This window comes from Meles meles, chromosome 8 (assembly GCF_922984935.1).
Source record: "Meles meles chromosome 8, mMelMel3.1 paternal haplotype, whole genome shotgun sequence".
Lineage (NCBI taxonomy): Eukaryota > Metazoa > Chordata > Mammalia > Carnivora > Mustelidae > Meles > Meles meles.
The window spans coordinates 79,554,065-79,581,095 of NC_060073.1; the positions used below are offsets into that span (position 1 = coordinate 79,554,065).

The window sequence follows — 27,031 nt, forward strand, 5'->3', positions numbered from 1 at the left end:
ATCATTCACTCAGCAAACATTTGCAAAGATTTATGTGGCCAGCAACTGAACAAATGCACTACTGGTTCTTGAGGAACTGAGTCTAATCAATAGAGAGCCCCATAAATAGCTCATTTCAATAAGAACTGGTAAGTGCCATGATGGAAAAGGTGCAGGGTGCTTTTGAAAAACAAGGTGGACACTAAACCTAGCCCACAGCCTGAAATAATGGGCACATCTTTTGTTGGGTGTAAGAGGGTATCTCTGAGTCTATGTTGAGGATGTTGAAGACTATATTTAGAATGAATACAATTGTCCATCAAGATAATGTGAACTGGAAATGGGGAAGGTACATGGGGAGGAAATATTCTAGTATTTAGGATAAGGACAGGAATTCTAGCCCTGGTTCCACTCTTCACTTATATGCGCTTTTGGCCAAGTCACTGAATTCCCCCTTAATTCATCTTTGTTGTTTGCAAAGGTGAGGTGGGGTCACACTATCTCTTCAGGTAATTGGATAGTTCCTTTCTCCAACTCCCTTTAAGTTTTGATGTTCCTTAGGGTTTGGTCCTTAGCTCATTGCTCTTCTCACTCTGCAAATCTCACTAAGTGATCTTATCTACAATGGCTTTGGTTGTCACTCATATGGAAATGATACCCAAGTCTAAATGCCACTCGAGTTCTGTGGGCTGTCTACCACTGTAGTCATCCGCTTACTGCACATCACAAAATGTTCCACACCTAAGTAAATTTCAGTATGTCCAGAGCTGAGCTCATCACCTTGCCCACTTAACTGACTCCCACTTCTGTTTTCTCCCTTGTTTGGTAGCGCCACCTTTAACATTGTTAGTAGCCTGTGAGGCTAACTTCACTCTCAACTTTTCCCTCAACCTCACATGCAATCCTTTGTCAGTATTACTAGTTTTACCTTCTAAATATTTCTACAATTCATCCTTTGTCTATATCCCATAAGTAGTTCATATTCAAAATATTGAAAGCTTAACTCTTTACTCCCCCTCCCCCCAAACCCGCTCCTATTCCTGAGTTCTAGCAGGATGTTATCCCCAACCACTCAGTTGCCAAATATGGAACTTAGGCATCATGGTTGATTTCTCCCTCTCCTCTGCTTACCAGAGCCAGGTAACCGCCAATTTCTGATGTTTGGCCTCGTTTGCGATCATCTTTCACTTCCTATAGTCGTATCCTAATTGGTTTCCCTCCCTTCAGCCTTCATAACCTCTGGCCTCTTCACCACCACCATGTCAAATCTCATCACGTCAGCAACTTCCCTCTTCCCCCTCCCCATATTCTAATACTTAGGTTCTTGCCACGTTTTACCTCCAGGATACAAAATCTAGGATGGGAGCCTTAATGCATTTACCCTTGTCTCCCCTGAACCCACCACACTGTACTTGGCACATACTAGTTGCTCACTAAATATGAACCCGCTCTCATCCCCTCTCTGATTATAGTTTATAGTAATCTGTGACCTGGTGCAGATGTATCAGACCTCTGGAGGCACAGACTGTCACAATATGGTTCACTGCCGTACGAGCCGGAGCCCCTTGACGGACGCTATGATACACTGACTGCAGAATAACAGAACCAAATGAATTCTACAGTCAATGCGCAAAAGGACACCTATCCCAAGGCATCTTCATAATAGGGCCTAAAACTAAAGTCACCCTCGATTCTCTGGGCAAATATTTCCCCCTTTCTGCACCTCTGTCTCCTGATGTGTAAAGAAGGCACAGTGAAAGAAAGGCAGTAAACCTCAGAGCCCGGCAGGTATGAGAAATAATGGACCGCTACGTAGGGTTCGGCGTGTGCGCGGGCTTTTCCGGCGCGGGGGTCCCAGCGGCCCTCGCGGGAGGCGGGACTAGCCCGATTCCCGCCGCTTGGCCCCGCCATTGGCGGGCGGTTTGAATGACGGAAGTGACGGGAGCTTGGCGATGGCTGCCCCGCAGGCGCACAAACGGCTGTTGGGAAGCTGGTGGGCCGCGGGCGCCCGGGAGGTCTCCGTCTGAGCTGCAGTTCCTGATTCCGGGCCCCCGGTTTTCAGGTGAGTGACGGACGAGCCGGCTTCCCGTGGCCCGGGCGTGCACAACCTCCCGAAGTCCAGGAGCTGGGGGGGTGTGCTCCCGATGGAGGGGATGCCGCCGTGAAAGCGCGGCGTCGGGAGCGCAGCATGGCCCGCCGTTCTGAGGCCTCGGCGCGGCCCGGGCCCTGGCTGGGGTCGGGCTGGCCGCGGTAAAGAGTGCAGGGAATGGAGGTGCGTCCCGGCGCAGACCGGCTGCTTGCTGCGAGAGGCTGTTCCCGGGCTTTAGGCGCGTGTGGCCTTGCGCGTCCTTTCCAGGTGGGGTCGCGCGGGGTCCTTGGGCTTCCTAACCGGGGCTGGCCGGGAGGGCCTCCGGGGCTGCTCCCGCAAGCGCCTCACGCGGCGTCCAGCCCACTCTTCCCCAGGGCCCCCGGCCCACCCGCCGAACTTGTCCTGAAACCTGGGAGCCGTTTAAGAGCACTGCCTGGAATTATTTCTTGCAGAGAGCGAGCGTGCTTTTTTGCTCTCACCTATAATTTCTCAGGTAGTTAGTCCTGCCACAAGCTGAGCTCTTAAAACAGTGGGGAACATTTCAGTCCTTAATCCTTGGAGAGTATTTGGTAGTTTCGTATTAAGTCACGTAATCATCAGAACAACCTGTTGGGGTAAATGTTGTGGTTCCCATTATATAGTTTAAGATAGCGACACCACAGTAACTTAATGACTTGGTCAGTATTTTCCTGCTGTAAATGGTCGTGATGAGTCTTGAACAGAGATGGTCTAAGTTCAGTGTTTTGTGATTGTGATATGCCAAGTGCTGTTTAATTCTCAGGACAAAATCTTAAAAGGTAAGTTAATAACTGGGTAGTATTAATACACAGAATTTAAAAATCCATACTGACTTGAATAAATGGCTTAATAAATGAGAGAGGGAGCAGGGGAAGCTCTTCCTCACAGTAGGATTCCAATTGATAAGTGTAGAAGGAATAGTAAAAACAGAAAATGCTTTTTGGTAAATGCTATAGTTAATGCATCAGACATTAACATCACCAGTAGTATTAAGACACCATAACGTAATTTAGTGCACTGAGAAATGGTGCATCATCACTTCTTTGGTGTTCTTGCCAAAAATATGTAATCTCAGTCTAACCACAAGAAAAGATTAAGCAAATCCAAATTGAGGGACATTCTACAAAGTAACTGGCCAGTATTTTTTAAAAGTCGGGAGGTTGAAAAGAAAGGCACAGAATGAAGAACTGTCCCAGATTAGAGAAGTCCAGGGAGATGTGACAATTTCGACAGCTGTGAGAATGAAATTCACAGACATTCAGCTCGCATATTCTGAAATCCATTTGCATGGATGCTTCCTAAGGGCTGTTTTTGGCCAATGACTGAATATGGCATGGACGTTCAGACAGGCCTATTCTTAAGAAACTAGGGACTTTCTCTTAACTCTGGGAGGTCTTACTAAAGACCTTACTGGGTAGTCATCTTCCCAACTTTCCCTTCTTCCGTTCAGTGTCATATTTGCGTGGAAGTCTGAATGCTCCCTCTTTTTACTAGCTCCCTCATTTTCCCTCACACAGGCATTTCTCCTAATAAAATCTTCGGGGGGTTAATCCTGTCTTGTCCTCTGCTTCTTGGAGGACCCAGAATAACACAACAGTCGAAAGCAATGGGTTGTCCTTGGATTGGGTCCTGGTCCAGAAAATGTACGTTAGTAGGATACTTGACAAAATCTGAATAAAGTCTATAGATTAGTTAGAAGTATTGTGCTTGTGTCAGTTTCTTGGTTTTGATCATTGTGCTGTGATTGATGTTTAGAGAAGCTGGGGAAAGAGTAGATGGGAATTCTTAGTCTGAAATTATTTCCAAATAAGTTAAAAAAATTAAGGAAGTTATATGCAAGAGAAAAATTATTCTATCACACATCTCAGGAGGTAAAAGTAACAAATCTATGTTTCATTATAATCCCCAAGCAAATGAGATGATAGATACTCACAACAATCTGAAAAGAGGTTTTTTTCCCTTTCTTATTGAGGTATAAACTTAAAACACAAATCTAAGTGTATCATTTGAGGAATGATATGTATGTATACAACTGTGTAATCATAACAGATCAAAATGCAGATCACTCTAGCATCCCTGCAGGCTCATTTGTACCCCCTTCTAGTCATTAACCTACAGAAAGGTGACCCCTGTTTTAACCCATGTCATCATGGATTAGTTTTGTGTGCTTGTTTTTGTACTTCGTGTAAATGGAATTTTACAGTATGTTTTCTTTTTTGTCCTTTTTTCCCATGAGACTTTGTCTATGAGATTTAGCAGGAATTAGTTTTGATAGTTTGAATATGAATTCAGAGACCTTCAGAAAAATTAAGACTGAATTTAATCTTGGTCATTTTCTCTTCTTTGTTCAGTCTTTCCTTATTCATCAATCCCCACTAGCAAAAGATACCAGTTTAAACATAAATTTCCTCATTCCACATGTTTTAGCATATCAGAAAGTTAGGAGCCATATGGAATAAGGAAACCAGATTCTTCTTTTGGATCTGGGATTAGATAGATCCTGTCACTTAGGTCAAGTCCTTTAGCACAAGAGGCCTTTGATTCTTCATTATAAAATGAGGAAGACAGCCAGCACTTTACCTACTGTTACTTACTGGAAAAGATTTTCAGATGCAAGCAATTATTTCTTTTGAGCAAAAGAGTCCAATTGTCCCTATCAGATAACTTCAAGTCCTCGTAGCCCAAAACAGTATCTCTCCATAGTATGTGAAATACTGCCTGATAGTTGTTATTTGTTAAATTAACTTGAATATTAAAATAAAACTATAACCTCTGTCCTTCAGTTGTTAGGAATCTAGCTAGAAAAGTCACAGTGTAATTGATGAAAACTTAGGGCAAAGTAATACCAAGACAGCATTAGATTGGTCCCCAAATTGAGTGTGAAGATAATGTGCATTCTGGGTGGGCAAGTCAGGGATGAGATGGTGGGTAGGTGAAGCAAAAATTACTAGAGGACAGTTTTATGAATGAGTGGAGCTTCAGCTAGCTTCAGAAAGATGTAAGTATCCATGTTGTAATCTAGAGAGGAGAGTGAGAACATCTGATGTCAGTGGCATTAATAGATCTGAGAACCTAAACACCTGACTCAAGTGAGCAACACAATCATTCTCAGAAATTTTTAAAGTGATCATTGATCTGAAACAATCACACCATTGTAATTGTTAAAGAATTGTTGAGGGGTTGGGGCGCCTGGGTGGCTCAGTGGGTTGAGCCGCTGCCTTTGGCTCGGGTCATGATCTCAGGGTCCTGGGATCGAGTACCGCATCGGGCTCTCTGCTCGGCGGGGAGCCTGCTTCCCTCTCTCTCTCTCTGCCTGCCTCTCTATCTACTTGTGATCTCTCTCTGTCAAATAAATAAATAAAACATTAAAAAAAAAAAAACGTTTAAAAAAAAAAGAATTGTTGAGGGGTTGATGTGATTCCATATGATTCAGTGACACTCGATAATCAAGTTATAAACAATAGACTGGTAGTTGAAACTACGGACTAGGAGCCCTTTGCAATTACAGCAGTCCTGTTGGTTGTGAACAAGTTCTCAAAGTTCTAAAGTGTAAAATTGTAATGCTGAAAACATTTATTCTTTGCTAAAACACTTTTTTAAGTCTTTGTGCTTTTTTACATTTAATGTAGTTAAACTCTGGAAATCCCAGTGGGAAGTAAGTCAAGTCCCAGATGGTGTAGGTAAACAACACTCTGCTGTCGTGGGGCGAAACTTTTTCAAGTAATTCTGGTTCACCCTTCACTTAACCCCTTCTTCCAATTTGAGAATCATCGACTTAAGTGCTAAAGTTAATAATTGGAATTTGTAAATATAAGTTGGCCTCAGTTTACCCAGATTATTTTGTGTATATATAGTCAATGTCAACTTTAATGTCAACTTTAAATGTCAACTAGTAAGTGTATTTTAAACGTTGTTCTGATCTTTGCTGCCCTGTCTTAATAGACTTTTTTTTTTTTTTTTTTAATTCAGAAACTTTAAAGTACCTGGAAATGAAAAGAAAGGTAGGGAACGCTGGCAAGCTAAGATTGAGTCCTAATGAGGAAGCTTACATTTTAAAGGAAGATTATGAAAGACGACGAAAACTAAGATTGCTGCAGGTGAGATTCATCTGGAACAAGATTTCTAATTCTTTGTCTTCCCCAAATTATTAGTGTTTTTATTACAGTAGAGAGTTCTGAACGTTGCACTTAAAACCCTTTTCTGGTTAAGAGCCCTGGTTCTTGTGTACTAACAAGTTTAGGAAAATTTGAAAAAATGAGCTGAAATGGTAAACAGATGAAGAAGAGTTTGAGGATAGGGATTATTTGACTTGATAATTACTGGAAAATGGTTCTTTAAACATTTTCCAGACTGCATGTTACTGATGAAGATTAGAGTAGGAAGATAAGAATGGTTTTGAGGAAGACTTGCTGGAAAGATTATTAGTTGCTGTCACATTTATTAAGAAAGTGTAGATTCTTTTCTAGAAGTCTTTTCAGAGTAATATAGTTAAGCCCTTGTGAAGCATGTTTTAGTGCCATTCTATCTAAAGTTGGGAATGATGTACCACAATATGGGACTTCTCATCTGGCTCTATCTGTACTTACCTGGGCTATTAATTTTATTCTTTTTAAATTTTTTTTAAGATTTCGTTTATTTGAGAGAGAGTGAGCAAGGGAGAGAGAGAACACGAGTGGGAGGAGGATCAGAAGGAGAGGGCAAAACAGACTCCCCACTGGGCGGAGGAGCCTGATGTGGCACTTGATCCTGGGACTCCAGGGTCGTGACCTGAGCCAAAGGCAGCTGCTCAACCAACTGAGCTGCCCAGGCACCTCTGGGCTATAAATTTTATTGAACATCCTTACCAATTTAAGCTCTTACCAGTTATTACAATGATAATGGTAGTCCTGTTGGTGCTTGGGTGGAGGAGGAGAAGACAATAGCTAATAAGTTAGAGAACTTTAGAAGTAGTCTTGAGATTTTAACTTTTTTACATCGCTTGATTTTCCACTTCAGGTAGGCCTTATCTAATATGACTGTTCGGGAGAATTGATACACCTGAGAAGAATTCATTTAAGTTCCTATTTCCAAGTAGCTTTCCAAAAGAACTTGAAGCCTCTTTTCATATAATCTGTTAAATATGCATTCTTTAGGTTCGAGAACAAGAAAGGGGTATCGCTTTACAGATAAGAGAAGACATAAAACAGAGGAGAAATCAGCAATTAACTCGTTTGGCAGAGGAACTAAGGACGGAATGGAAAGAGTCACAAACTCAGAAAATAAAGAACTTGGAAAAGCTATATTTGGCAAGTTTAAGAAGTATGGGAGAGGGACACCAACATGCCAAAGAAAATGTGAGTGCTTATTTGACTACCTGTCTGGTAGTGGTATGAGTAAAAAGTAAGTTGTTTGTGGTATGCATGCATGTATAGGATTTGTTTTGGCCAACCGAACTTCTTTATGTTTTCTACGATTTTTTTTTTAAATTATAGTTGACATTCAATATTATACTAATTTCAGGTGCACAACATAGTGGTTCAGCAATTACATACATTATGCAGTGCTCATCCTGATAAAGATAGTTACCAGCTGTCAACATACAAAGTTATTGCAAGACTGTTGACTGTATTCTCTATGCTGTGCTTTCCATTCCTGTGACTTACTTCAAAGCGAGAAGTTTGTACCTTTTAATCCCTTTCACCTATTTCACCCATCCTCTGCCTGCTCACCTTTGACAGCCAGTCATTCTCTGTTAGTTGGTTTCTGGTTTTTTGTTTGTTCATTTGTTTTGTTTTTTACAAGTGAAGTCATAAGGTATTTGTCTTTCTCTAAATTATTTTACTGAGCACATTACCTATAAACTCCATCCATACTGTCGCAGATGGCAAGATCTTTTTTTTTTTTTAATGACTGAGTGATACTCCATTGTATATATACACACCATATCTTCTTTATCTGTATATCTGTCGATGGACACTAGGGCTGCTTCCGTAATTTGGCTATTATAAATAATGCTGCAACAAACATGGGGGCGCCTGTGTGGCTCAGTTGGTTAAGCGTCTGTGTTTGGCTTAGGTTATGATCCCAGGATTCTGGGATCAAGCCTGGCTTGCCACTTCTGCTTCTTCGGGCTTTCTGCTCAGTGAGGAGTCTGTTTCTTCCTCTGCCTCTGCCGTTGCCCCTCAAATGAATAAATAAAATCTCTTAAAAAAAATATGGAGGTGCATATATCTTTTCAATTAGTGTTTTCATTTTTGGGGGGTGAATACCCAGCAGTAGAATTACTAGACCGTTTGGTATTTTTATTTTTAATTTTTTGAAGAACCTCTGTACTGTTGTCCACAGTGGCTGCACCAATTTACATTTCCACCAACAGTGCAGAAGGATTCCCTTTTCTCTATATCTTCATCAGCACTTGTTATTTCTTTTTTTTTTTTTTTTAATTTGACAGAGAGAGAGAGGGGGATCATAAGTAGACAGAGGCAGGCAGGGGTGGGGGGGCAGGCTCCCCGTTGAGCAGAGGAGCCCGATGCAGGACTTGATCCCAGGACCCTGAGATCATGACCTGAGCCGAAGGCAGAGGCTTAACTCACTGAGCCACCCAGGCGCCCCTGTTATTTCTTTTTGATACTAGCCATTCTGACTGGTGTGAGGTGGTATGTCATCGTGGTTTTGATTTGCATTCCTTTAATTAGTGATGTTGAGCATCTTTTCATGTGTCTGTTGGCCAGCCATTTGTCTTCTTTGGAAAACTATTCTGATCCTCTGCTCATTTTGAAATTGGATTATTTGATCTTTGTTGTTTTGGCTTATATGAGTTATTTATGTATTCAGTAAGTTGGGTTTTTTGTTTCTTTGTTTGTTTTGATGTTCTCCTTCATTGTGAAAAAGCTTTTTAGTTTGATATAGTCCCAATTGTTTATTTTTTTTTTTAAAGATTTTATTTATTCATTTGACAGACAGAGATCACAAGTAGGCAGAGAGGCAGGCAGAGAGAGAGAGAGAGGAAGCAAGCTCCCTGCCAAGCAGAAAGCCAGATGTGGGACTCGATCCCAGAACCCTAAGATCATGACCTGAGCCGAAGGCAGAGGCTCAACACACTGAGCCACCCAGGCGCCCCCCAATTGTTTATTTTTGCTTTTGTTTCCCTTGCCTGAGGAGACAAATCCAGAAAAATAATGCTGACTGATTCTAAGAAACTGCTACTTATGTTTTCTTTTCATAATTTAATGGTTTCAAGCCTTATGCTTAGGTCTTTAATCCATTTTCGGTTAATTTTTGTGTACGTTGTGAGAAAGTGGTCCAGTTTTATTCTTTTGCATGTAGCTGTCCAGTTTTTCCAGCACTATTTATTGAAGAGGCTGTCTCCTCTTCGTTGTATGTTCTTGCCTCTCTCATTGCTGATTAATTGACCATATAAACATGGATTTATATCTGGGCTCTCTGTTGTTGACATAGAGACATTGATCCCTATTTCTGTTTTTGTGCTAGTGCCATACTGTTTTGATTACTATAGCTTTGTAATACAGTTTGAAATCAGCAAGTGTGATGCCTCCAGGTTTGTTCTTCTTTCTTAAGATGGCTTTGGCTATTTGGGGTCTTTGTGGTTCCATGTAGATTTTAGGATTATTTGTTCTAGTTCGGTGGAAAATACTATTGATATTTTGTTAGGGATTGCATTGACTCCATAGATTGCTTTGGATCGTATGGACATTTTAACAAATGAGTTCTTCCAGCTGTGAACATTGAATATCTTTCCATTTATTTGTATCATCTTCAATTTCTTTCACCAGTGTTTTTTAATTTTCAGAGTACAGGTCTTTTCACCTCAATTAAATTTATTCCTAGGTATTTTATTCTTTGTGATGTAATTGCAAATGGGATTATTTTCTTAATTTCTTTTTCTGCTACTTTGTTATTAATGTATAGAAATGCAACAAATTTCTGTATATTAATTTTGTGTCCTGCAACTTTACTGAGTTCATTTATTGTAATAGCTTTTTGGAGGACTCTTCAGGGTTTTCTATATGTAAAACCATGTCATCTGCAAATAGTGACAGTTTTATCTCTTCCTTTCCCAGTTTGGATACCTTTATTACTTGTGTGATTTCTGTGGCTAGGAATTTCAGTACTATGTTGAATAATAGAGTAGATATCCTTGTTTTTTTTCTGATCTTAGAGGAAGAGCTTTCAACTTTTCACAGTTGAGTACGATGTTAGCTGTAGGTTTCTCATAAATGACCTTAATTATGTTGAGATATGTTCCCTCTGAACCTATTTTGTTGAGAGTTTTTATCATGAATGGATGTGGATGTTAATTTTTGTCAAATGCTTTACCTGCTTCTAATGAAATTGATCTTATGGTTTTTGCCCTTTGTTTTGTTAATGTGGTATATCTCATTAATTGAGTTGTGGTTCTTGAACCATCCTTGCATTCCTGGAATAAATTCATCATTATGGTGAGTGATCCTTTTAATGTATTGTTGAATTCAGTTTGCTGATATTTTGTTGATTTTTGTATCTACGTTCATCAGGGACAGACGGATCTGATTTTCTTTTTCTGCAATTTTTGTCTGGTTGTGGTATCAGGATTATGCTGGCCTTGTGGAATGAATTTGGAAGCATTCCTCTCTCTTCTTTTTAATGGAATAGTTTGAGAAGGGGTCAGTATTAACTTTTTAAAATGTTTGATAGAATTCATCATCTCATCCTTGACCTTTATTTATTGGGAGTTTTTTTATTATTGAGTCAATTTTACTGCTAGTCATCAGTCTGTTCATATTTTTTATTTCTTCCTAATTCAATCTTGGAAGATTGTTTCTGGGAATTTATCCATTTTTTTCTAGGTTGTCCATTTTGTTGGTGTATCATTTTTCATAGCAGTCTCTTCTAATCCTTTGTTTTTCTGTGGCATAACTTCTCTTTCAAATTTTATTTTTATTTATTTTATTTTATTTTACTTTTTAAAGATTTTATTTATTTATTTCACAGAGAGAGACATAGTGAGAGAAGAACACAAGCAGGGGGAGTAGGAGAGGGAGACCAGGCTTCCCGCTGAGCAGAGAGCCCAGTGCGGATTGATCCTAGGACCCTAGGATCATGACCTGAGCCATAGGCAGACACTTACTGACTCAGCCACCAGCCTATCAAATTTTATTTGAATGAACTTTTTTCTTGATGAGTCTGGCAAAATGTTTCTCAATTCTGTCTCTCTTTTCAAAAAACAAGCTTAGGGGCACCTGGGTGGCTCAGTGGGTTAAGCCGCTGCCTTCGGCTGAGGTCATGATCTCAGGGTCCTGGGATCGAGTGCCGCATCGGGCTCTCTGCTCGGCAGCGAGCCTGCTTCCCTCTCTCTCTCTCTGCCTGCCTCTCTTTCTCCTTGTGATCTCTCTCTGTCAAGTAAATAAATAAAATCTTTAAAAAAAAAAAAAAAAAAAGCTTAGTTTCATAGATCTTATTTATTGTTTTTTTTTTCTTTAATCTCTGATTTATTTCCATCCTTATCTTTATTTCCTTCCCTTTACTAACTTTGGGCTTTGCTGCTTGTTTTTAGTTCCTTTAGATATAAGTTTGGTTACTTATTTGAGATTTTTTTTGTTTCTTGAGGCCCATATTGCTATAAACTTCCCTCTTAGAACTGGTTTTACCACATCCCAAAGATTTTGGACCATTGTGTTTCCGTTTTCATTTGTTTCTATGTATTATTTTTTATTTCTTTGTTACCCTTTGTTGTTTAATAGCATGTTATTTTCCATTTGTTTGGTGGGGTTTTTTTCCTTCAGTTTATTTCTTAAAGATCTTATTATTATTTATTTATTTATTTATTTATTTATTTTATTTGACAGAGAGAGAGGGAACACAAGCAGAGGGAGTGGGAGAGGGAGAAGCAGGCTTCCTGCTGAGCAGGGAGACCGATGCGGGGCTGGATCCCAGGACCTGGGATCATGACCTGAGCCAAAGGCTGACTGAAACACCCAGGTGCCCCTCAGTATTTTTCTTGTAATTGATTTCTAGTTCCATACTATTGTGGTTGGAAAAGCTCCTATTATGATTTAACTTCTTAAATTTATTGAGACTGTTTTGTGCCCCAACATGTGTTCTATCCTGGGGAATGTTCCATGTGCACTCAAAAATAATGTGTATTCTACAGTTTTTCTTGGGGGGATGGGTCAGGGGGGATTGAATGTAATCTCTGTATATTTTAAGTCCATCTATCTGGATGATTTATCTGTGAATGTAAGTGGCTGTTTAAGTCTCCTACTATTGTATTACTGTAACTTTCTCCCTTTTATGTCTGTTAATATTTACTTTATATATTTAAGTGTTCCTATGTTAAGTGCCTAGATATTTACAGTTGTTACAGCCTCTTAGTGGGTTAATCACTTTTTACTATGTAGTGTCTTTCTTTGTCTCTTGGTATAGTCTGTTTTAAAGTCTGTTTTGGCCTGATATAGGTATTGTTGCCCTGGCTTGCTTTATTTATTTATTTATTTTAATTTCCATTTGTATGGAATATCTTTGTCCAACCCTTGACTTTCAGTCTGTATGTCTTTAGGTCCTAAGTTGGTCTCTTATAGACAACATGTAGATGGGTCATAGTTTCTATCCATTTTTTCACCCTTTCTTTTTGATTAGAACATTTACTTCATTTACATTTAAAGAAATTATATTGGTAGGTACATACTTATTGCCATTTTGTTGTTTTCTGATTGTTTTGTAGTTCTGTGTTCCTTTCATTTTCTCTTGCTCTCTTCCTTCGTGTTTTGATGACTTTCTTTAGTGTTAATGCTTGGATTTCTTTCTCTCTGTGTGTGTGTGTCTTTCTCTGTGTGTGTGTGTGTCTTTCTCTGTGTGTCTTTTTATTTTGTGTGTCCCCTAAGTATTGTAGATATAATTGATGCTTCTACTTTTATCCTTTAATCTTCATACTAGCTTTATAAATGATTGCTCTACTACCTTTACAATATATTTGCTTTTACATTGGAATTTTTTCCTTTTATAGTTTTCTCACTTCTAGTTATGGCCTTTTCTTTTTCACTTAAGTCCTTTTAACATTACTTGTAAGGCTAGTTTCATGATGATGATTTAATTGTTGACATTTTAATTAATGTGTCTTGGTGTGTGACTCCTTGATTTAATGTTATTAGATGCTCTCTTGTGCTTCCTGGACCTGGAAGTCTGTTTACTTCCCCAGGTTAGGAAAGTTTTCAGCCACTGTTTCAAATACGTTTTCTGCCCCTTTATTCTCCTCTGGGATCCTTATAATGTGAATGCTGTTACACTTGCTGGTGTCTCAGGTCCCTTAACTTACTCTCATTTTCTAATTTATTATTTTTTAAATTTTTGCTGTTTAGCTTGGGTGCTTCCCATTACCCTGTTTTGCAGCTTACTGATTGATTATTCTGCATCCTTTAACTTACTGTTGATTCCCTCTAGTGTATTTTTCATTTCAATTACTGTATTCTTCAGCTCTGATTTTTTTTTTTTTTAATTTTTTCTCTCTTTGTTTAAGTTCTCACTGAATTCATCCAGTCTTAAATCTGGGGAGCATCTTTCTCACCATTACTTTTAACTCTTTACCAGGTATATTGCCTATCTCCATTTTGTTTAGTTCTTTTTCTGCGGTTTTGCTTTGTTCTTTCATTTGGAACATATTCCTCTATCTCCTCATTTTGTCTGACTTTCTGTGTTTGATTCTGGGAATTAGGTGGAACGACTCCCTCTCCTGGTCTTGAGGGAGTGGTCTTAGGAATGTCCCCAGTGTAGACTGAGTGTGGCTGGTAGCTTTGGCTAGCGAGTGGAGCTCCTACAGTCATGGGACGGGGCCAGGTGTGCTGCGCTGTGGGACCACCCTGATGGGACAACTAGAGTGGGCTTGGGCATGGACCAGGGATCTCATGTGTTCTCAGCTGGGGGCTGTACTAGCAAGATGACTAAACTGGAGCAGCCTGGGGTTCCCAGGGTGCTCCATGTTGGGGCTGCCCTGGCAGACCTGCCTCAACTTTTTGGTGTATTCATGTATTACAGTAATACTGCTGGATGCATTTCCGAGTAAGAGTCACTGTCTTCGTGTGGTTTTTAAAGTGGAACTATTCTCTTCCAGTCCTTAACTATCTGGGTAAATAAAACAACGTTCTGAACCAAAAATTGATTGTTTTAAGCATTTTGGACAGATTCATTGGGGTGAATTCAGATTTTCCATTTTATTATGATTCTTCATACCTCTAAGACATGTGTAGTTGAATGTTATGTAATCACTTGTATTTCATACACAAATAGTAAAAATTCTTTAAGGACTTTCAGAAAGACAAAGTAGAACTTTAACATTGTTCCCTGACCATGGTTTGTTTATTGTGAGTCACGGTTGGAAAAGACTAGATTGTGGTCCCAGAGATAGTTGCACAAAATAAGCAACCTAGTTCCAAAGAAGGCAGGTCTTTGATATCAAACAATTAGTGAGGAAAATAAGTATCTTTAAGAAATATGTTCTTGCTCCTTGGGTTTACTCTGTGTTTTTAGTAATAGCCTTAGATTGTGACATCTGGTTTTTATACTGTTATTTTTGCCACCATTAACTTTGTGCTTTAGCGAGTGGAGGGAGTATTGAGTACCTCTCAATATAATTTCTTTAAATGTAAGTGAACTGAATGTTCCAATCAAAAAGACAGGGTGAAAAAATGGATAGAAACTATGACCCATCTACATAGTTTCAGTGAAGAAACTGCTTCAGTGCATTTCTCAAACTTCAGTTATTTGAATACCTTCGTGATTTTGCCCTGACTAGAGAACCACCGATATTACTTATATGTTTGGCATTTTAATCTTGTTTAACATGACATTGTAAGTAATATATATTTTTAGGAACCTGATTTGAATGCTCTGGCACGGCGGGCAGCAGAAAGAAGAAGGAAAGCAGAAATGAGGCATAAAGAAGCTCTGAAATTACAAAAGAATAAAAAAGAAGAACTAGCGAAACAAAAAACCTGGTAAAGTAATAACGAAATTTATCCCATTTTCCACTGAAACATGATATGGCTAGAAGTAGAGAGCATACTGGGTACTGTTAAACATAATTATTAAATATAAGTCGTATGGTATATCCATTGGTTTGTTAAACTTGGTTTAAAAAATAGCAGTGGAAGTGTAGTTTACCTCGGTGCACAAAGTAACCCGGGAGCTTTCTCTTCTCCAGTGACTTTAGCAATTACTTAGTTTATGGAGAAATGTATGGCTAGCTCAAAAATGCATGTTCCCCAGTTGTCTGCCTCTGATGTAAAAGAAAGAAAGAAAGATCAGTGCAATTAAGAACACGAAAAGAGGTTTAGACTCTTGGCAAATCATTTTTGCATGTTGTAAAGTTGGTGGAGCCTGTTACCAGTCCATGATGCTCATTTTGTACGGTGACCCATCCTTATCAACATTTCTTATTTTTACACTGCACTATTCTAAATGAAGAAACATTAGATGTTTATTGGGTCAGTTTCACCGTAGGTCTTTATGTCTTTAAAGATATACCTCTTTTACTTGGTACACATTTTCTTACATGTCCACTGCGTATAGATTGTTTATTAAAGAGCATATTGAGCCTGTGGGATCAGGCTGGGGGATTTCTTGATATCCTGTGGCTTTTATATTTTAGCTCTGAGAGTTGTGATCTAATATTACCTGAGACATTAATTTAGGGCATCTCTTGTCTTTCAAGGCATATAACAGCTCGAAAGGAAGCACTGCTTGTGGAAAAAGAGAGATCGGCCAAAATTACAAGTCTACCACCACCACCCCCAGCTCTTTTTGAGGTGAATTACTTTGAGTGCTGAGAAGAACTAGGTTATAATACTTCTTTACTATTAGAATTCAGTGCAGCTCAAAATTTCATTTGTTTAAACTTAATTTTTTTTTTCATTTTATTTTTTCAGTGTAACAGTATTCATTCTTTTTGCACAACACCCAGTGCTCCATGCATAAACTTAATTTTTAAGCTTACAGGTAACACATGAATATGTCTGGAGTATTTAAAAATATTCCTAGATATCATTTTGTCCTTTCTTTAGTGTATATCTCTGATGTATAAGTACTTTTTATAAAAGCACCTTATAAAAGGTATTCAAATAACTGATACCTAATATTCGGTCTTTATTTAGTTTTCACCAATTGTCTTAATTTGTTTTAGTTCGGTCTTTATTTAGTTTTCACCAATTGTCTTAATTTGTTTTAGTTGTTTCAAAAACCATGTTTGACTTTTTAAAAACTATAACTGGCTTGGTCTTTTTTTTTAATGCCCTCTATTTACAGAGGAAAAAACTAGATTATTTGCACTATCGACTTTTTCACATTCAAGACTTGGGTTTTGTAAATAGTCATTACTTCACAGGTAAAGAAGTTAGGGTCAGATAAATTTACACAAGATTACATAAAGTGGATGAGAGAGGTCTGTTTCTCCGTGGGAGTAATATGTGTGCTTTTCTGATTTTGAGCTTATTTTTAAAAAGACATTTATTGAGTAAAGTGGAAATTAATTTTAAAAGGTATTGGTTCTTTTGTTTTATAATAGCTTGTTGTAGTTATTGAAATGGCTATCTGGATGAGTCTTACAATTACATAGTTATTTTTATCTAAAAAATGGAAGTAAAAAAACCCCATAGATATAGGGATATCTGATTTCACTGTATATACAAGTATATTTTCTGTAGGTAAGATCAGGATAAGTACCAGATATTGCCTTAAGCCTTTCATTTTGTCAGCCTTCCCGCTTTTATGTGGAGCCATCTGCCATGCCGACATTTGATGCAAGATTCAAATAGGAGAGTCAGATTTCAGTCACTCCCTCGGTATGGTGTTAAAAAGCAAGCAGTACTTTATCCATGATGCCTTTTGATTTCCTTTGCTGTAATTCCTAATGTGCCTCTCAAGCCAGGGTCACATTTTTACATAAAGCAAATAAGACACCTGCATAAGTGCAAGTATGAATTATGTGCAAATGTGTAGTTGTACTTTTTTCCCCAACTTTTTATTATGAAAATTTTCAATATGCAGAGAAATTAAAAGGAAAACACAGTGAATAGTTGTTTACATCTATTCATGTGTATAGATTTCAAATAGTATAAATATGTGTATAGATTTCAAATAGTATAAATGTATACATTTGAATGTAAATTGTAGAGATGACATTTCACCCTGCATACTTCATTATACTCCTTATTGTAAGAATAAGGACATTCTCTTATGCAACCATAGTATTATACGAAGGAAATTAACATTGATTTCTTAATACCACTTAATATGCAGTCCATAATCAAGATCTCCAGTTGTCCCTAAGTTGTTTTATTTTACAATTTCTTTCTTTTTTAAACCAGAATCCAGCTGGGCTTCACCCATTGCTTCTCCTTGTCTTGTCTTACTCTCTATCAGTATAGATCATTATCTCACGCAACCATAGTCAGCTTTTTTTTGTTTTTTTTTTTTTAAGATTTTATTTATTTATTTGACAGACAGAGGTCACAAGTAGGCAGAGAGGCAGGCAGAGAGAGAGGGAAGCAGGCTCCCCGCTAAGCAGAGAGCCTGATGTGGGGCTCCATCTCAGGACCCTGGGACCATGACCTGAGCCGAAAGCAGAGGCTTTTACCCACTGAGCCAATCCATAGTCAGCTTTTTTTATTTCAGACTCTTTGAAGAGACTAGTCTCTCATATTCTGTATTTGTCTCATTTGGCTATGGTGGTGACTACAAGAGATCTCTATCATAAAGGTATATTTTTCTCTTTTCAATGACCGATTAGTCTGGGAGGTGATACTTTGGCACCAGGCAGGTATCTACCATCCTTCTACATTTATCCATTGTCCTACTTCTGTTTGGAAAAAGAAAAGACAACTTGGCATAACCAAGTGATCAAACTTAGAATCCGTAATAGGGGAGCAGTTCGCCGCTGTGCCTCCTGCTGTGGTGTGGTGTACAGCATTCCTGAGTTCCTGGTCTTGCCTTAATATGATCTAGCTTTTAAACCTAGATTCCAGGTAATGAAAAGAGAGCCCATGTAGAGAAAAATGAATAAGGATAACCGATTACAAAATTATTTTTATTGGGTCCAGCTTTAATTGAAAATACTGTTAGCCTAATAATCCATTGTCTATGGTCCTTTTTCAGAACATTGAACTAAAGAGAACTTCTAATGTGAAAACTGGTAGATCCACCTATCATCATCTTTGCACTTTTGTGAGCAGAGAGACGGACACAGAGCAGGTGATTGACTTACAGTTGTTTACAATCCTCACTTTGTTTCTCTTTTCACTGAAGTAAGTTATATCTATACATGTTCTCTGTGAAAAATTTGGAACTATACATATAAGCATAAACCATAGGAAAAACGACTACAGTTCCATCACCTAAAAGTAATGTGATTAATACATTAATGAATTCATTATGGCCTTTATGTATAAACATACACTTTTCAAAACATAATTTTTATAGGCACTTAATATCTCATCATAGATTTAACCTTGTTCTTTTGTTAATTTCTTTTTGTTTCTGTAAATAATGCAAACATAATCTTGTACATTTTTGTCTACAGCTTTGAGGTATGTTTAGAGTAGACTTCTAGAAGAGAAATTACTGGTTTCAAACTATATAACGTTTGATACAGATACTTGATATGGATCATTAAATTGCCTTGTAAAAAGCATTGGCAGCTTAGGGGACTAATCATCATACCCTACTCCATTTCCTTGTATGGATGATTATGGTTCAGAAAGTGTTGCCAGTCTCGCAAGTGAGAAATGATAATCCTTGTTATTGAAATTGCTATTTCTTTGTAACTGGATTTTAATTTCTTTTCATGTTGGATATATTTGGCTCCTGGGAAAACAGAATTTCTCAGTAGAGCTGTCCTGTGGAGTTTAGATTGCAGCAAATGCACATTTTGGTTAACTGCTTAATGGCAGTTGTTAAAATCACTATTCATCAAGACCTAAGATGAGTGTTCTCATTGGAGAATTAACTTCTAAGAAATAAGAATAAATCTTGATTTGTTTAAAATCATAAATTATTACTACAACCTCAGTCTTATTATCACATAGAAATAATAACTTCAGTCTGTGGCTAACTTGCTTTTGTGATTACTACCCTACATTTTGCAGTTCTCTCTCGAGTAATGCTTCTTCGGAGCACTTCCAAGGTCACTAGTGGTAGTTTGTAGGGGTCCATGATGTTATTCGAAGTTGATGGTATTGCACTCATATAAACACCATGGAAAGTACACAGGAACCATGAGACATCACTTTTTACCACCATATGCAATTTACTGGAAAGGTGAATTTCTCATGCAGAAATGATTAGTATCACACAGTGTTTTAGTGCTCACTGCGGTAACAACAGGATGTGGCCTAAAATTAACTGTAATGCATTCTGTTAGGACTTAAATACTGAATCGTTATGTTTCTTTATGTTTCTCTCGACTGTGAATGCTTTCCACATTTGGTCTGTATGTGCTTATGTGTGTAAGTTTTGATGAATTTTAACTTTTTATAAGAGATTTTTATGTATTTATAGCAGTAAATGATAAACTAGACCAGTACCTTACCTATATTTTATGCATTCGTGACATACCTAACTTTTCTTAATTTTTCAGTATTTCCAGGCTCCATGATTCAGCTGCAAGTTTTTTCAGATTCTTGCAAATCTCCAAAATATTTTCCCATATATTTATTGGAAAAAACCCTTGTATAAGTGGACTTGCACAGTTTAAACCCATGTTAAGGGTCAACTATGATAGCCTTCATAATCATCATCATTTCACCTAAGAATTTTGACATATAAAATAATATAAGAAGATGTTTACTTAAGTTACATTTGAAATGCTTATCTGTATTTGAAAGTGAACATTCACGGAATAATAGTTAATCCAGGTTATGTGCCCTTGCCCCGCTAACTTGCTCTTGTTAGTTTGGTGAGATGATAGCTGACTGTATAATCATGTAATCATTGATGATGCACAAGTTTTGGGAAGTTAGAAATTACATGCAAGTAGTTTGGTGATTTGGCCTTCCTGAGATTAAAGTGAAGCTGCAGATGTTGACTGGAAAGCAAAGACCAATCCCAGTGCTTCCCTCAATGACCTTTGCTGTCTATGGCTTCTTAACTGCTGGCTTTGTGACTGCTTACGGCACTGTTGTTTTACTGGAATCTCTTAGCAAACAGCAATGGAGAAATGTGTGGGTGAGAATAGTGTGATCTGGTTTAAAATGAACCAACTTGCCAAACTTTCACTAACAATTTGATGTTTTTCATATATACATGTGCTTGGTAATTGTGGGCCTTTAAAAATACAGTAAGTAGGAAAGCATGACTTTAAGGTCGTTTTTTAGTTATCACCTTATTTCACAATTTTTAAAATTGTCTAAAATGTTATTAATTGACTGCTAGCCAGATCCTCATTTGGCTGCTGAAGAAGAAGCTAAAAGATTGGAAGAACGACAAAAACAGGCAGCACAGGAGAGAATGGAACAGTATCAAAAGGCTCATGCACGGGGATTCCAAGCAATGAAAAAGATCCATTTGGCTCAAGTAAGAATTCTGGCTGGGACCACTGCTGGTAGACAGATGGCCTGATAGACTGTAGCACTAACTGATTAGTGTAAATGCTTTCAAAGTACAGAGGTATGAAGAATGTGAAAGTAACAGTCTTTGACTCCCAGCTTTTACCTCCTGTTTCAAATTCAGGTTGGGTGAAGCAATTGTCATAGTATATTGATGTTCTAAAAGTTTTTGTCATGATGAATTTATTAAAAGTTTAATATTTTCAGCAGACAGAAATGGCCTGAAAAGAAATTAATTGCTTTTCCCATTTAATGAGTTGCATTTGTGTTCTGCAAAGTTTAGGATTCTGTTTATTAACTCTTTACTGCGCAAAGCACTTGTTGGCTTTGCGGAGTATTGATTGAAAGGTAGAGTCATGATCCTGGCTTTCCGGGAGCCTTGAGAAAGTGTCATAGAGCCATACAATATGTATAATGAAGACTGGCTTTATAATTTTAGCTTCACTTCTGTTCTGCTTATTCAGTGAGTGTGTATCCTGAAACAAAGCATAAAAATGATTCATTTTCAAAGTCAGACCATTTCTTCTGTATTTGATTAATGCATTTGGATGTTTCAAACACTTGTAAAGAGTGAGTTTTTAAGTATTTCTGTAGGAATTACAGGCCTTAAAGTTCATTGGTGTAATTTTAACTGGTTATACATGACCTCCCTTAAATTTTTTAGATTTTATAAACTGTGAGTAAATTATGACTAAAATAACTGATTGTCTGAATTATTACCAGTAATTCTCATCTACGATTTAAACCAATAGAAAAAATGTGAAAAGCAATTATAAACTGAATGCATTCTTCCATAAATCAGACTGTTTAGTGGTTAAGAAGGTAGACTCCACAGTCTGCCTGGAATTTTCTCCCTTCTTCACTGCTTAGCTGATATCTGGTTGACCTCAGGCAAGTTACCTAACATCTCTGAATTCTGTTTTTTTGTCTGTTTTGTGAGGATTAAATGAGTTTAGTAAAACCCTTTGAATTGTGCCTGGAATTTCTTAGGCTCACAGCAAATGTCAGTGGTAATGGTGGCAGTTGTTATAAAATAAGTCAAATAGAATAATATGCCATACTTTCAATGACCCAGAAGTAGTGTATTTCTTCAGATAACTTAGAAGTTAATTTACTGAAATCATTTGAATCTTAATATAAACGAAATGAATTTATAAAAACTTTACGTAAGAAAATAAGTAGTGTTTATATTATCCCTTGGCAAACACTATTACATAGGCTCTCTGCCTTTTGACTTTCTGTCTCTTACATGAGAATGGTCATCAAAACCTGCAATCTCACCACTGGTAGAGGATTTCCTTTTCCCTGTGGGAGCCTTTTTGAGCCTTTTTGCTGTAGACGCCATTGTGTGATGAGATCTTGTTTTCTGCTAGTGTCTGTTGTAACTAGTATTTGGCCTCTGCCTGCTTCTCCAATACGGTCTTTTCCCCCTGACCATACACTTCCTACCCACGCCCTGGAGCAGTGTATTCTCCCTGAATGCCCCATGCCTTCGTCTGCATACCTTTGTGCTCCAGTTATTATTTCTTATTTGTACTCCTCCTCCACCCACTTGTATCGGGCTAAATCCTCAAGTCAGGGGTAAGAGGTCTTCCCTTATCCTCCCTCACTTGTCCTTCACCACCAAAATATAGTTCAGTAACCTCACTAAAACACTGTACTTAAACTTTCATATTAGCCAGATCTTTTGAGGTTAAAGAAGTACATACGTATCCCCTTTCATCATGAGGATTTGTAAAAGTGTGAAATGACAAGAAATACTTGGTAGGCCAGCCGCTGTGGATCTTGGTGCTTGCCTAGGCCTGTTACATACATGCTGCTGGCTACAGGGAGAACTGGAACAAAGTGCATTGTAGGAGCCACGGCCGGTCATAGAGACTGTCCCTTCCCAGCCATCCTGAGAAAGACCTGTACGCAGAAAACAATTTGGAAGATTTGTGGCCTAACTGATGCTATCCTTCCATAATACTAACATGGTACTAATTATCTGTGTCTTGATCTCTAGGCTAAGAGTAAGATGGTGTTCCTAGCATCTCACATGGTATCTGGGTTTCAGTATGAAACATTCAGACATTAACTATTCAGAATGAATAGTTAATGTCTTTTTGTGGCAGAACACAGGAGGGACAGGGAGAGAAGTCCAGTCCCTGTTAGTCATGATTTCTCCACTTTTCCCTTCCTGTTAATGTTATTGTCTAAAGTCTGTGACTGAACTGTTGTTGATTAAGTCCCTCTGTTCTCAAAGACTCAGGAGAAACTAATGAAAGAACTCAAACAACTCCAACAAGAGGACCTGGCACGTAGGAGACAGACTGTGGCACAGATGCCACTGCAACTCGTTGAGCTTCCATACAAACGCAGTGAAATGAAAGAAGACTGGCAGAGAGAGCTGGAATTTGCCTTTGAAGACATGTACAATGCAGACAGGAGTAAGACTCTTCTACATTCCATATGGTTTCAGCAGTGCTTCTAAGTGTTTTGGTGGGGGAATACATTTGTATTTGAACAAAGCAGTTTTTATGTTGGGATAAGTTCTCAGTTTGAAAGACGGCCTCATATTTTATACTTAGAATGATAATGGCCTTTAATGGGACACCTGGGTGGCTCAGTTGGTTAAGCATCTGCCTTTGGCTCAGGTCCTAATCCCAGGGTCCTGGGACCAAGTTCCCACATTGGGCTCCCTGATCAGCAGGGAGCCTGCTTCTCCCTCTGCCTGCCATCCCCCTGCTTGTACTCGCTGTCTCTCTCTCCCCCCACCCACCCCCCCAAATAAATGAATAAAATCTTTAAAAAAAAAAAAAAAGAAAGAAAGAAAGAAATGGCCTTTAAAATTTTATGCTCAAGTTCTTTTTAGTCATTTCAGAATGGAAACCTCTTTCTCTCTTTCTTTACTGAGAAGTGAAAGGAAACCTGATTTTGCACCTCGAACCGGAACCTTTACCCACTGTGACTGATCAGATCCAAGATGAAGAACTGGACCTTTCAATGGAACAAGAAAGTGTAGGAGAAACTGAAAACAGTCCAGTTACAGAAGCCGAAACAATATGTTCCAGTGAAACAGACGGTAAAAACTTCTGAGCTGAACATTACCATATTTCCTAGAAAAAAAAAATGCTAGTAATTTGCCAACAGGAAAATCTGGTCTAATTTTAGTGCAAACAAATGACTAATACTAATGGGAATGATGGAAGAAGGAAGCCATGTTTTTAGATTTCCTTCATTAAAGATCCTTTCTGTATACATAGGAGGAAAGTCATTTTGTTCACATATACATATAGTCTGAAGATTTTTAGGTTAAGTTAGATGCCCAATTCTGAAGTCCTTTGAAGGCTCAGCATTGTCTTCAGACTTTAATCAAATCACCAGAGATCCTACTGTATTAATTAATGCTAAGTACTTCATGTACAATGATGAGTAGCACAAACTTCAGTCTATCTTCTAAACTTCACCTCTGTCCCACCATTCTTAACTCTTTCACTTGGGTGTCCAATAGCTACTTAAAACTCCTGTCTGATGATACATTTAAACCTCTCTTGGATACTGAAATCTTGTCTTCCTCATGTTAGTGAATGATAATATCTAAGCCAGACCAGTGAACATTACCTATAACAACTCCCCCTTTACTTCACGTCTCCTTAGAGACCAAGTTCTCTTTATTTTGATCTCTCCCGCCCCCCATACCTACAAACACTGCCTTTGTTCAAAACCATTCAAGCTTTCTTAATAAATGTTTATCCAACCCTGTGGATAGGTAGGCCTTGGAGGTTCCAGCTTTATGTGGGTCTCCTATTCAACTCCTCGGGTGAGACTCCTAGTATACTGTAGGTTCTATCCCTGTCTCCTATGTCTAGACTGCTGTCTAAACAATGTAAGGTTACTGTGGTTTGTCAGAAACATCAGAAAATGGGTTCAGGGTTCATATCCTCCAGAATTCCCAGTTACACTTTCTTTCTGGCCTCTGAAAAATCATTGATTTCCTCACCAAATCAGCAGTGCCTTTAAGGAAGATACTTCTACTATTTCATCCAGCTTTTTTCAGTTTTTAAGTTGGGACTAATACTCAGATCTCTAGTTTGTCAGAATTGCAATTCTTGCCTTATCTAAAGGGACAGTTACTTTTCAGTTCCTGCTGATCCCATTTGGAATTGCTCATTCGATGTTGTCAACTCTCTTGACTTTTCAGAAGAATCTAGGAATCCCATTGATTTAAAAGATCCTTATTTTTAAATATAGGTAACATTTAATTTGAGTGAGTCACAGAATAATGATGATTGAAAGAAGCCAGGCAAAAAAGAGTTCCTGAGTATAATACCATATTTTTCTGAAGTTTAAAAAAAAGTAAACAGACAAAACTAATCTGTTCTTGACAGATTAGTTCTAATCTTGAGATTAGAACAGTGGTTATCTTTAAGGGGTGTACTGAGCGGGAAGGGGCATGAGGGAGCCTTCCATGTGCTGGTAGTGTTCTACAGAATGGTCTACATAATGATCTGGATGGTGTCACATAGGTATGTGGAAAATTCCTCAAGCTGTACTCTTAGATTTTTTGTACTTTATTGTTTGTAAGTTAAAATTAAGTGTTTTTTTAAAAAGTGTGTCAGACCAAACTACAGTTTGCCAGTTTTCAACTTTAGGGGACTTCTTAGATTTTATTCCTTGATTAAGCCAGAGAAGTATGTATTTGCAACACAGTTTTGTCCCCTTACAGAGCTGTTTGTACTATGCTGAGTTTTGGTATTGTACCATCAACCCACAGGGAAAGATGTTTGGGGAAATAACTGAAGAATTTTGTTTTTAACTGAAAGGGTTCTCTTTATGAAGTTAGATGGGAAAAAAGTTCTCTGGATAGTACCAGGAATAATTCGGGAGCACCTGATAGGCTTTTAAGGTTATAACTAGTAATGTTTTCCTCTGTAGCTTACTAAGAAGTACAGAACCATATTTGGGACCCTTCTCTAGGATAGAGTATAAAACCTTACAGAACATATTTTGAATGCTAATCTCACACAAGTTAATTAGGTGATAAGCATTCTGTCATCATTTAGCAAGCAGAATAAGCCTCTCTGTGATAAATTTTTAAGCGTCAAATCGGTGTTGCGTGCATATTGTTGGAAGATGGTTGAATTTTGATGCCTTTATTTAAATATAAATTGAAATTTATTTCTGGTTATAAAATTGCCATTGGGGTCAAATATAATTGTATATGTTGTTAAATTATAAATGAAAAATATAAAGAAATACAAAGTTGTGCTTTTATCTTAACTAGTGTTTGTGGCAGTTGCTAAGTATAATAGAATAATTTGCTTGGTATGTAATAGGTCCTGAATAAGTGTTTTTTTTTTTTTTTTTTTTCTTTTCTTTTAGTTCCCTTGGCAATAAAGACCCACCAAGTCCCTTCAAAAATTCTTTTTAAAAAATTACTAAATAAGATCCGAAGCCAAAAATCTCTCTGGACGATTAAATCCATGTCTGAGGATGAAAGTGAAGTGATTACAGCTCTTAGTGAAACTGAGAGTAAAGCACCAACAGTCGAATCAGGAGGAACTATTGGTGAGGAGAGGACGTCATCCTCTGGGCAGGAACAAGGTGCTACTCCCCAAGTGTCTCATTTTGTAGCACACAAACCCTTTCTCAGTTGTTTGAAAAGATGCTCGTTCCTGAAACATCAAAGAATAGTGGTCTAAAGGAGGAAAATGCTTAAAGCCCATAGTACTGCTACTTCAAGGCAGTAAATGTTTAAAAACCTTTAAAAACCTTCTTCCAGGCACACTTTAACATAGTTGTAGTATTTATACATGGTTGACCCTTGAAGAAGATGGGTTTGAACTCATGGGTCCAATTACATGCAGGGTTTTTTTGCATAAACATAGATTTTTAGAGGTTGTGACAGTTTGAAAAAACTCACAGAGAACCTGCATAGCCAAAAATCACAGAAAAAGTTAAAAATTTAGGTATTTTAAGACTATAGCATGTGATACACATAAGATACAAAGTATTTGTTAATCAGCTGACTGTGTTATTGGTAAGTCTCCCAGCCAACCATAGGATGTTAGTAAAGTTTTTGGAGAGTCAAAATTTGAAGTGGGAGGTTTGGCTTCTAACTCTGGCATTGTTCAAGGGACACTGTATATATTAATAATAGTCCAGTATAACTGATGAACCAGAATTAACGAATTTGTTATTGTTAAAACATTTAGCCAATTTCTAATTTTACTTGTGGAAAATGTTTTGTGCTATAGTGAACATCCTTTTAGCAGTGTGCCTATATCTTTATTTCCTTAGGAACAACTCTTAAAAGAATTCCTGAATCAAGGGATTCTTGAACATGTTAACAGCTTTTGAATATAGTGTATTGTGTGTTTATTTCACATTGCCACCA

At 38.0% G+C, this 27,031-nt stretch overlaps 1 protein-coding gene across 6 annotated transcripts in view; it reads left to right on the forward strand.

Annotated features, from left to right (window-relative positions):
• Window positions 1–1,913: 1,913 nt before the first annotated feature.
• Window positions 1,914–27,031, forward strand: part of CEP295 (centrosomal protein 295) — a 53,200-nt gene continuing 28,082 nt past the window's right edge. For 2 of the 6 annotated variants that reach the window (XM_046014475.1, XM_046014479.1), the window contains exons 1-10: window positions 1,914–2,041; window positions 6,056–6,183; window positions 7,219–7,419; window positions 14,927–15,051; window positions 15,768–15,861; window positions 18,206–18,301; window positions 20,480–20,620; window positions 22,898–23,081; window positions 23,549–23,716; window positions 26,017–26,238. In XM_046014475.1, the coding sequence (XP_045870431.1) occupies window positions 6,076–6,183; window positions 7,219–7,419; window positions 14,927–15,051; window positions 15,768–15,861; window positions 18,206–18,301; window positions 20,480–20,620; window positions 22,898–23,081; window positions 23,549–23,716; window positions 26,017–26,238 (1,339 nt within the window). In that variant the 5' untranslated portion in view covers window positions 1,914–2,041; window positions 6,056–6,075. Of the gene's footprint in view, window positions 2,042–6,055; window positions 6,184–7,218; window positions 7,420–14,926; window positions 15,052–15,767; window positions 15,862–18,205; window positions 18,302–20,479; window positions 20,621–22,897; window positions 23,082–23,548; window positions 23,717–26,016; window positions 26,239–27,031 lie in introns of those variants that run through there. The other 4 variants (XM_046014478.1, XM_046014477.1, XM_046014476.1 and 1 more) reach the window with 4 other exon arrangements.